This window comes from Neopelma chrysocephalum, unplaced genomic scaffold (genome assembly GCF_003984885.1).
Source record: "Neopelma chrysocephalum unplaced genomic scaffold, ASM398488v2 Primary Assembly neopelma1_25, whole genome shotgun sequence".
Lineage (NCBI taxonomy): Eukaryota > Metazoa > Chordata > Aves > Passeriformes > Pipridae > Neopelma > Neopelma chrysocephalum.
Genome location: NW_020897694.1, coordinates 39,982,854 through 39,994,640, shown reverse-complemented (window position 1 = coordinate 39,994,640; position 11,787 = coordinate 39,982,854). Strand labels below are relative to the sequence as shown.

The window sequence follows — 11,787 nt, the reverse complement described above, 5'->3', positions numbered from 1 at the left end:
TCAAATCACAAATTGATCCAGAGTCATCAGCTCTAACATAAAGCACTCTCAGGAATAACATGGTTTCCCTTGCTCAATCAAAAAAAGCAAAATTTAGAACTACTTCTGGGGTTTTCTATCCACGTGCACTCTGTCAATAAGTTATTACTGTCCAGTGAGAAACTTCCCTTTTAAACCTGTGTCTGGTCAGACCTGAGTGTGAATAGTCTTTTGACAGGTCCTTCTCCAAGTATAAATGAGTAGGTTGGTTGAAAGTGATAAAGTTCTTTTCTGCCCTACTGCATTACTGCTGACTGATTTGGTCATGACACGGAGCTATGATGTCATGCTGTCTAGAGGCTAATAGAATACCTTCCTCTTCTCTGCTAAATAAAGCAGGGATCCTTGCAGAAAATATGCTTGGGATAGTCTTCCCACTCTTTCATCTTTTCCTCTGGGACAGTTACATCTTCACAGCTTGGTCAAAGATGCTGCCACACATGTGGATTATTAGACTAATGTGTCATCTTCATATTTGCTTAGGAAAAACATGAGATGAATGACCAGGAATAATTTATAAAAGACCTTGTAGAATTAGACCTTTTCCATGTTAGCCCTCTGAAGCATGGTGTGATATTAGCCATCCAGTATTTGGATTTTGCACCACAGCATATACCTGTATTGCTCAGTTTACTAATTTAGTGCAAGACAAGGACCAAATAAAGCAAGATTTAAGTGGCTCAGAGCAGGCTAGGCAAAGCCCTGCCCAACTTAAAAGCTGAATGCACTTTATGGCTCTACAACTTCTCCTGAGTAAACCCTCAGGCATAATCTGACCTCACTACAGTTTGGCCTGGCTAACTCTCACAGCTCAAGCTTCTCTGCTCCCACTAGGGTCACAGTGAGTGAGCCAACCTAAAAATTCAGCAGCAAAAATATGTCATCACCAGATAATATTCCCCAATTCTCGACACCTCATCATTTGCTTCAGTGGCTATCGACAAAAAAGCCATGTGGCTTTCAACTTATTGAGTTGTTTCTTCTAAACGTTTCCTGCTGACCCAACTTTGTTTTCTGTTTTCTGTTGACCAAGAGGTTTTCTAAAGGTCACAACTGAGTCTTCTTTCAGAGAAAGAAAGAGAAGAGAAATTCTAGCAATAAGAGTAGTAACAACCATTTGCTCTCCAGCTGAGCAGATATATAATACAGATGTAAGCACATAAACAGCCCCACCTCCAAACAAAAAACTAAACCAACCAAACAGCACTCCCCCACTACTGTAATCTCCACATCAGGCATAATCTGAGTCATTATCTCCAAATACCAGAATACAGAAAAATCTCAGTACAGGTAATTTAAAAACTTGTATGTAAATATTTTATTCTCTCATATTTTGCAAATCAGAAAGCAGTGTTTGGTAATAAAAAAAAAATACAGAATTATTATTTTTCTTCCAGTCCTCACTCATATATTACCGTGTTTTGCACGTTACAGATAAAACTGTCTCTTACGGTCTAAAGATAACATTCACTTTTGGTATATTCTGTACTTCTGACTTATTTAATATTAGTCTTCTGAACTATTTACAAATATATTACAACCTTTAAACCTCAAAGCAAAGAGTATTTCAATAATCAATCTGACATAAGGATCAGTAGCTCCTACATAACTTCAGTGTTTAAGAGAAACTATACACGCAGTGCGGTAGATCTGAATAATTTATATCTTTAAAAAAAAGAAAAGCATTGAAAGTTTCTGAGTATAAAACTTTCGCACTGTAGTGGTACCTACAGACCTGCCTCGACTGGAGGACAGGAATGTGAGGTGATGTCACTGTGCTTGTAGAGAGCCTCATCTAAGTCCAGTACCTTGTTGCTCAGCTTGACAGTCATGCAGCCATGGTAGGATGCGGTGACCGGAGTAGAAGTGACAGGAATGTCTGTGGGAAAGAGGAGACAAAGATCTCTCATGGCTGGTTTTAAATAAATACCTGCCCTACCTATGCTCAGATGACTACCACTTCAACGAATTTAAGCTCACCTCTTCTCCACCCCAGGATTTCTACCTCCCCCCTGCCTTTCTCGCCAGAAGGCAAGAGCACAATCCCAGACATGGGGAAAACACCATCTGCTCTGGTGCACAAAAGCCGTTCTCCCAGAATGAACCTTTCCTCAGCTGCTCTGTGTCTCTGCAAGGCCTCCAGTCTTGATAAAACCATGTGCTGCACAGCAGCAAGGCTTCACTCCACTTACACACTGTGTTCACACTGCTTTCCATCTCGATATTTTCCCCCCTCTCCATCTCTGAACCCTCTACTTTGTTTTAGTGGAGCTGTTACACCTTTCTCTAATGGTCTCTCTCTTCAAAATAGCTGCCAAAAGATTATAGAAAGAACTTTATGACAGGAAAGCACCTCCTATATGCAGCCTCTATCACTTGCTGGACTCATCTTTACCATGATTATGCTAGGTATCAGCACAAGGAGGTTGCTGGCCTTCACCAGAAAGGTGTTGGAATGCATCTATTGAGTTGGTCAGACTAATGAGACTAATTTTTTCTATGGAGATTTACTGGTGACATTCTTTTACTCAATTTATCAGAGGCAGAAAACAGATAGCAAGGAAAAAGACACCAAGTACAGTCCAACAGACTAGAGAAATTAGTCAATCTTACTACTAACCTCTCTAACATCATATACACACTGACCTTAAATAAACAAAAACCCCCACACAGTAACATAATGACATGAAAATTTATGTGAGCTGTGTCCTCTACCTTTCCCCAAAGGTCATTAGTTTATTTACAACCGAAAGCTGACCCAATCAAACTGGTTGTGCAGTGGAAAATAGTGAACGTCTCAGAGATTATTTAACGTCACAGTGATGCAGGTAGCTAAAATGAACATCTTATCTTTACACCAAAGCAAGGACAACTTGAACAATAGGTTGTCCTGTTGACCCAAGATTATATGAAATTTAAAAGGTTCTGCTTGGAGACATGCAGGGCCAAATTTGAGGCTGATGTGATCAGACACAGCCCAAAGTGTGTCTAGGACTGAGTGAGAGAAAGAACATTTGTGGGGAATCTGTAAGCCACAAAGAGATACTAGAAATTTTTCAGCTTCCTGGGTGAGAAATACATTGCTCAGTAGTTGCTTTAACTATAGTTTAAGAACTTAAGAAGTTACCTATCTCCTATTCCTCCCCATTTCCCAAATTTTATCTTTGAAGTCTGCTTAAAAGAAGGGGGCATCTCTGTAACATCTCACATGACTGTAAACTAAATTTTGATGCAGAAGAAGTTGAAGTTGTGGCTTAACACCTTGAAGACTCATCTAAGGAATCATGCAGACTGCTGTTACATGTGCCACAGGGCTGACTGAACAACAGTGTGGGCTTTCAGATGAATCTGTAAGATACTATCAAAAACAAATTTTTTTTCTTCGTGTTACAGTTGTAAATCAGGTGAAATATTCAATTTTCTGTTATGATTAGAAATCGATCTGTCTGAAATGTGGTCCTGTAAAGATTCAGAAGACTAGTTTAAAGGCTCCTTCAGATGGTGGAATGCACATTTCCTGAAAAAACACCTACACATAACATAAATTACATAATTCAGGATTTACCAGAACTGAAAAGACCACATAAAATGTAATAAATGCCTACATGTTCCCTCTTATCTCTTGAAACTCTCCATAGTATTTCTTCCACATTTGCAATATTAGCTGTACTGAGGATGGGACATATGACATACTTGGACCCCAGAATTCTTTCTTTATTTGTGGTAAATGGAATAAAGACATTAAGTGTGACCACTATACTTTGTTCTTTTCCACTGGGTATGGAAGCCAGGAAAACCAAAAACTACCAAATGTTTTCAAAATCCGAAGGAGCCAAACTCACTTAGATCTGACCATTTGGTATAGTTATTTAACCCAGAATGATTAATCCAACTGAAGTGCTGAAATGTTTATTTGTTTGGCAAATGACAAGGTTTCTCGATGCAAGTGCTATGTTCCTCTCAATGGCAAAAGCAGATCACTGGCAGAAATTCCCATTACTGAGCAAAACAGATCAAAGGGGGAAAAGTAGCTAAACCTCCAGATGCCACCTGTGTCTAAACAGCCATAGCTATGGTATCTCACACTTAGTTCTGGATAATTAAAACTGTGCTTCACCCAGCACAGTTAGTCTAACCAAACCATAGAGAACTTGGGATAGGGACATAATGGGATTGTTTTCTGAGCTATAAAACCCTCTGCTGTGCATCTGAGAGCTACTTAAAAGAAAGTAGGTGTCCTATCTTTCCTATGCAATGGCCAGCTTGGACAATTCAATCTGACACTAGAAAATGTCACATTTGGGGCTTCAGCTTGTTTCTACTAGTGTGTGAATGTCCCAGAGTATGTGGTCTCCTCCTTTTAGGCATGACTAGGAGCCATTTACATCATCAGCATAAATACTCTTTAAACTCTTGTTCATGGTGAGAAAAGCCATGCTATGTGTCCTAGTACACGTGGCACCTCAGCCACCCTGTTCCACCCTGACTGCTTCAGCACCTACTAAGAGGTCAATGTTGCTACCTCTCCCTTGCTTGGGCAAGTAAGGGCAAGATTTTGCTTAGATGCTGGCATCATGTGCATCAGAGACATAAGTGTTTCCTTAACTGCATTCCTCAGCAGAAGGGACTGATAAACCAGTTCAGCCAGAACAAGAAAAAAAACTCCCAAACTTGGCCAAAATTCACAATTCAGATAAAAGTTTGATCTTTCAGGTTCAGAACAGAGGAGCAAACTCACCTCTCAGAAGAAGCCCTGTTGTTGCTGAAAAGCCAGAGAAACTACAAATGGTGGTATGCCCTTGGTTGTGCCCTACATACCCTTTGCTGAGAGGCAATCTGTTAACTGTGGAGTGCTGTGATCAGTTCAAAGAGAGCATCAGCCAGGGAGAATCACCACACTGGGCTTCCCAAGCTTCAGTAAAAACAATGCAAGGCCCTAGTACTCCTCTCAAGGAATGCTCTCACAGGTTTATTATATTGAAGCACTGCAGGGGCCTGTGGTCCAGCTCCTATGGATTTTACCAGGTTTAGGATAATGATCCTGCTTACAGGTATCCTTCAGACAAATCATTCCTACTGCTGAACAAGCAAAACTTCCTCTTTCTATTTTTGCCTCCAGCTGTCCTCAGAAGGACACAATCTTTCAAAAAAAGTCCAACCCCAGATCTGTTATGGTCACGTGCCTGCATTGCAGACAAAGCCTGCTTAAGAAGAAACAGAGAAGGAGGCTCACAACTTGCACAAACAGAAACGGTTTTCCTGACGTCCAGCTCAGCAAGGCGAGTTGGGAGCCTGTGATCCATGGTACAAAACTGGAAGCTCACCTGGCAATCCTCCCACATATGTCTTCACCGGTGATTGCAAAGAGCTCTCCAAGATAGACAGACTGTCCTCTAACTCAGAGATGCTTAGTTCACTCTCTCCTGCTATCCCATCTACCTTCAGGGATAAGTGATCTTTCTTGAGGAGGATGTCCACAGAGTGTTCCTTCTTATCACAGAGATTTATTGCCAGTCGGGATACAACTATGTTCTCCAAGGCCACAGTGATAAACTGAACAGCAGGAGAAAGAAAGAAAAAGAGGCAGTGAGCAGAAATATATAATAGCCACACTTACCCAGTACCAGGATGACCCCACTGTGGCCTTTATTACAAAGATTTTGCAGAGCCACCAGAGAATTAGGCTTATTACTCTTGCTGATTGTGTTCTGAACTCATTTGCATAGATGAAAAACCAATGAACCAGTGGACTAATTATTGGTTGAAACCAGTGTCTTCTCAGAGAGAATTCTTAGAGGGTCTTGCAGAGGTTGTTACATTGCACTGGAACCAAGCCACCCGGAGCTGTCAGCTGACTATAAATGAAAAGTTGGCTCATGGGTTTTTAGTGAAATCATTCCTGGTTTACCCTTGTGAAATGCCAGAATCTAGCCCTTTATTATGAATTCTATTAAATAGTAGCTTCAGCAGTCCTTCATAACTGGCCTTTCACAGCACCCAGAGTGACACCTAAAGCCTTGGCTACTTTGGGACTGTTACTGATGAGCTCCAGAGAATGGAAATCTCTGGTTTATGGCACTAAACAGCTTCTGTGCCAGAAAAAAATAGTAAAACATGCCTGCATTCAGGAGAGCAGTTCCATCTTTTACCTAGAGCACATTTGCAAAGAGCTTCCTAATAGTGTCTGACACATACCCATAAGAGGCAGAACTTCGGTGTCAGCCAAGCACTGCTGTCTCAGACCATGTTCTGAACTGGTGGAGCAAATAAACAGGCAGGCAGCAAACCTGATAACTGTTTTTGAAAATGATTTTCAGTTCCTAGAAAACAGCAAGGAACTTTCTCTAGAAAAATGCTTACGTCTGTACCTGTTGTTTCAGTTTCTTTGTGGAGTGATAGTCAACCAGAGACAGTGATAAAGGGACAGATGCTTCTTCCGTAACTAGAGCAAACAGCACACCAGTATCTGTTGCTGGTTGAATTATAGCATTTACTTCTATTTCCCAGTTCTTCTTGGTTTCATTTCCAGAAGAAGGTTGCACTGCAGAAAAAAAAATGCGCAGGACACACATAGGGCTAACAGGTAAAATGGGTAGGCTGTGCAATTTCTCCCTAGAGAAGAGCACAGGCAGATGAGCCTATGGAGGGATTGCCACATTTCTTTTGTTAAAAAAAAAAAATCATTCCAAAGCACCTGGACATAAAATCAGAGAAGAAAATGGCATCAGTTTCCTCTTGTTACTTTATGCCTTCTGCTGCTTTTCAGAATGTCAAAGGATAATGCCGAGCTTTTTTATCCCAAAGAAATACTCAAATTCCCATGGCTGTCAATGCAACACACTCAAAGAACTGCTGCAAGGTAGGGCACCCAATTTTTAATCATTCTTGACTGCCCAAAGATCACTGAGGAATCTAAGTCCAAATTTGACATATGGGAAACATTTCTATGAAAGTCTGTATTAAACTGAAAAATTATGTAAGCATACTACACTCATCACCTAACCAAACACTTCCTGATCACCAGCCTCCAGAAGTGTGGGATGTTTTATTTCACTTGTTGAATTGTGAATTAAACTTTCTGGTATCTTCTTACTGCCTCAGTGCCCTTGTAATTTAAAAGGTAGTGCTGGCTACAAAGATCTCAATCCTGCTCCTGCAACCTCCCTTCATAGGAGTATTATCTTTGCTGGTTCACCATACCTTGAAATACAATAATTCATTCTTTATAAAGCTAACCATTATGAAGGAAAAAAACCCCAAAATAGGGAATTATTGTTTGAAGAAAAAAAGAATGCGGGTACTGAGGCCTTTCTCTGCTGAGTGCTGTCATCTGCACTTCAGATGCTTGTCTTTATTTTGTCATTTTTGAATCCATGTGCTAAATAATATGACAGACAGCTGATTTTCCCTAATTTACAATGGCACAGCAGAAAAATCCACATAACAATGAACAGATGGCTCCTGCAGAGGAGGACTTACACGCCAAGCTGAAATAGGTGGTTGGCATTTGTGTGGGTTCAAAAATACTGACAGTTGATCACACATATAAACAAACACAATAATCTAGAATAAAAAGGTGCCTTTCTGAGTGCTACATTAGTATGGACAAGTCGGGCTTGAAACTTGTTATTACTCTATGCCAATTTCATTCAGCTTGTATCAGGGATATGCTTAGTGCATTTGATCCAAGTGTAACTAATGCCACCCCATGATTAAAAGTGAACCCAACCTCAGACATTTTGTTACAGACAACATCGATTTTTCTGTCCATCATAAACTCAAGATACAGCACTATGGCTTACAGCTCTCCCTATTGAGCAGAAACAGTGGTAAGGACTGGAAGCACCTAAGCTGCTGGCAGAGATGCTGCTCAGCCCCTCTGGGCTGAGGATGAGCTAGAACCAGTCTGGATGTGAAATACATTACACATTAGGTTCACTCTGAACCTAATCCATGCTGGGCATATTCACACCAGTTCTAACCATCATACATAGGACTTCCTTTGCTATGAATCACAAATTTAGTTATTCCTCTCCATCCACAGCTGCCAGTCTTTTGTGCATCAATCAACAATGCATCTGGCACACATGTAAGTTTTACACTGTTTATAAACCAAGTATGGTTAATAGCAGGACAAGAGGTCAGAAATTAAAAAAAAAAACAAACTACTTACCATAAGTAAGATTAAACACAGCAAAACCTCGGCCAGGATAGAAAGACCCTCGTCCTGCTACAGCAAAGCACTGCATCTTTTCATTCATCTTTATGGTCTCTTGGATAGAGGTGTCCTCCCCATTCAGCCAGTTCCATGCCCGCATGCAACCATCCAGCCGGGGGTTTATCTAGGAAGATAAAGCAGTATCTCATGCTTCAAACTACTGTTCAGTGAAGAAGAACTAGGTGCAGAGAAATACTGAGTTATATTACAATACTAAATAGGAGAAATAATTTTTATGCATTATGCACATGCAAACTAATTGGCAGCAATCTCAATCCTGCAACCCCAAGCAAATGAGTGTTCAGTATTCCCCAGGAAACTCCCCTGAGCTCAGCTTGTCTCCACAGGACAGAAGGACACTACCTAGTGCAGGTGCTGATTTGGTTGTATTGATTCTGTAACCTCCCCTATGATGCAGATCATCAGTGCAACTTATTTCCAAAGCTCTGTCACCAAAGCTCTGTAACTTCCATAATTCTGCATTGTGAATGCTGGAGGCTAACTGGAAGTTAAAAACTCCAATCCTTTGTGTCATTACAAACAGCCTGCATGACACACAAGACAGACATTAGACCTGATCACAGTATGTTTTTAGGTTCTGGCTTAAAGAGGGATGCCTGAACCACAAGACAGGCACACCACTCTGCACACAACTTGTTCCTTCCAGCTTCTAGTCTATCCTGTATGAAATCTCAGTATTAAAATGTGAGACAGTATGTAAAGCCTCTAAATCAGCACCATTACTCCCAATTAACTGAAGGAGAGAGAATTAAGTGTCTGAGCCAGGATAAAAACTTGAGGAGTTTTTGGCTCTCAATCCTAGATTCAGACCACACCCTGACCTTACTGTTTCAGACAAGCAGTGGCCCTGAATGACTTCTTGTGAAGCACAGGAGCCTTCCTCAGCAACTACACTCCCAGTCACAAGCCACAAGCTTGTCACCTCATTTAGAAATAAAGAGATGCAAATTAGGGTTTCAAGGTGCCAACTCCATGTGTGGCAGACATTCAAACCAGCCTGAGCAGCAGCTATTTCAGAAATGTAGCAATCATCTAATCTCACCCAAAGGAATGCCTTAACTTTTATTCATATGCCCTACCTACTTGAATTAGGAGGAAATAAATAAAAATAAGCAGCTGTTTTTCCTCAGGTCTCACTAAACTGAAACAGCAAACAGAAGCAGCAAAATTGTTATACAATATATGTGAAGCACAAACTTTGGTCACAACACAAAAAGTGCCCCGACATTGTTTCCAGACTTAGTAGGCACAGTGGCACCCTCACAGAGAGACAGTGCCCACTGACCACCCCCTCCAGGGCCACTCATGCTCTCCAAGCCCATATGACCACAGTGAATTTTGTCATGTGCTCCAGTTTTGCTGTGCCCTAACTGTACAGGTGGGATGCACCTCACACAAACTTACCAATCAAAAAATTAGGAGTCTCACCTTTGCTACTAGCCTACACTCCTGCTACAGTTAATGGAGAGAAAGCTGTATCCAGAAGGCGACAATTCCACCTGTTTCAGGGCAGGCTGAACTGCTCTCAGGAAAGACAAAATCAAGCCCTTCCGGCATACAAAGCGGCATACAAAGCAGCATGAGGGATCGTGCTATACTTACTGGTAGAATAAGGTCCTTTGTTTTGAAAGGAATGCCTCCTACTGTCAAATTCAGCTGATACACTCCTTTGTCTAGAGTAAACAGATCCCCTGAGACAGCTATTTTCATAACTGCATCCCTGTTGACCTTTAAAATCAAATTTCTTTCCAGTTCTTCAACAGAGATCTGAAAAATAAAATTCCAAATTGAATAATTCAGTATGAAAAGAACTTAATATCTGCAGCCTCAACTACAGGACAGACCTCACCAGTGAAATCCCCAAGACAGAAAAGTATTTTCTGTCCCCAAGCCTCTTTGTCTACCTTTTAAATTACATTCAACCTTAATATGTAAATCTTTGCTCTAGAAAGCAACCTGCAGTTACCCTAACAGTGAAGACAGCTACTTTAAAACAGCTATAGAAAAACATGAATGGAATGATTATGTGATATGTAGGTTGCTCTATGCAAAATGTAAATGCAATAACGAGTTATTAATGAGAATCTTCTTATTGCAACTGCATGTGAAAAGAAAAGCTGGAAAGACAGACAAGATGGCTTTCATTGGACCAGTGGAATATAATGCAGAAGGCCTTCCAGACACAGTTTTTGAATACTGACCTTTGCAAAAATAACAACAGATGATGTGATTTCTGAGATGGTAATAAAAACATGTAATAGGCAATAGCTTTTCTCTCAAAAAAGCCTCTGCAAGTGTTCCCTCCATGTCTCCAAAGAGCTACTTCTAGGAAGATTCTATTACCACTGAAATTTCAAAAAAATTTCATAATTTTAATTATGACCAGGCTGCACAGAGAAGCACAATAAAACATCCATCTCTGCAGAGGGAGAGAAGGAGGCAAAGCACAAAGATGATGCACCAGGTTGCTGAACAGCAGCAGAGATTCTGCTGCCTTGGGACCTGGGTCCTGCTACCAACAGGGTGTTCTGTGGCTGTAGCAGAAGATAACCCAATCTTCTTGTAGAGAAGGAGAAAGGAGTGCACCTCCACTATTTCATGACCGTCTTCCCACTCTATGACAGATACTCCACCTACTCACTCTTCATCCATACAGCTCTGTTTCCTGGGACACCCAGATGCTGCCTCCACCCGTGAGCCACTGTACAGAACCAATTATCTATTTGTGAGGCTGTTTAGACTTGTTCTTCCCTCTCCCTGCTAGCAGGCCAGGTCCTAAGCATCCTTCTCTTTGCATTTTGAGTAGCTGTCCCAAAATTGCTTTTATCAGCCATGCTGAGCTCTTGCTCTGTGGCTATAACACAAAGGAGGACAGGGCTGAGCAGATTTATACCTGGACACTCCTTTTGGACCTCAGTCTTCAGTAATGAAGATCTAGTGAATTTGATAGTTGAAAAGATTATTCACAGACTTTTCTCCTCTCATCAACCTTTTTTCTTCTCTTGTGAATTCCAGCAGAGTCTGGTTTATACCGCTAGAACACTGTTTACACCTGGTGTGTTGCTCTGTGCCATATCTCACAGGACGTGAATTTATTTGTCTGAAGCTTGCTTGTCTAAAGTGGCACCTACACCTCCTGATTGCATTCCATGGAGGCACACAAGCCAGTCTCAAACAGGTTGTTTGGGGCTTTGGCAGGCTGTAAAGTCCACTCGGTGGGAACATAGGCCCACATGTCCTGGCAGCCACCCAACTGGATGAGCTACATAGGCTATCTAGCTAAAAACTCACTCAGACACCTCTGCTTGGTGTCATGGTCACCGCTGCCCTAACGCACCAGGGTATAGAGTGCCACAGGAACTGGCACAGACTGTCTCCCTGTTCCTAGCACAGACACTAGGCAGCCACAGAGCAAATGGGAATGAGGAAATACTGTCTGCAGTAGTGCCCATACTGTTCTTCCTCTGTGAAGAAATCCTGCTACTTGCAGGACCACCAAAATTTAGGGC

The 11,787-nt window shown here is 41.4% G+C and overlaps 1 protein-coding gene across 1 annotated transcript in view; it reads right to left on the bottom strand.

The window, feature by feature from the left end:
• Positions 1-1,333: 1,333 nt before the first annotated feature.
• The window catches only part of GAS6 (growth arrest specific 6), a 41,808-nt gene continuing 31,354 nt past the window's right edge, over positions 1,334-11,787 (bottom strand). Inside the window, exons 11-15 of the mRNA XM_027675028.1 lie at positions 9,881-10,045; positions 8,213-8,381; positions 6,408-6,580; positions 5,364-5,592; positions 1,334-1,918 (exon numbers count right to left, since the gene is read on the bottom strand). Coding sequence (XP_027530829.1) covers positions 1,767-1,918; positions 5,364-5,592; positions 6,408-6,580; positions 8,213-8,381; positions 9,881-10,045 — 888 coding nt within the window. The 3' untranslated portion in view covers positions 1,334-1,766. The remainder of the gene's footprint in view (positions 1,919-5,363; positions 5,593-6,407; positions 6,581-8,212; positions 8,382-9,880; positions 10,046-11,787) is intronic.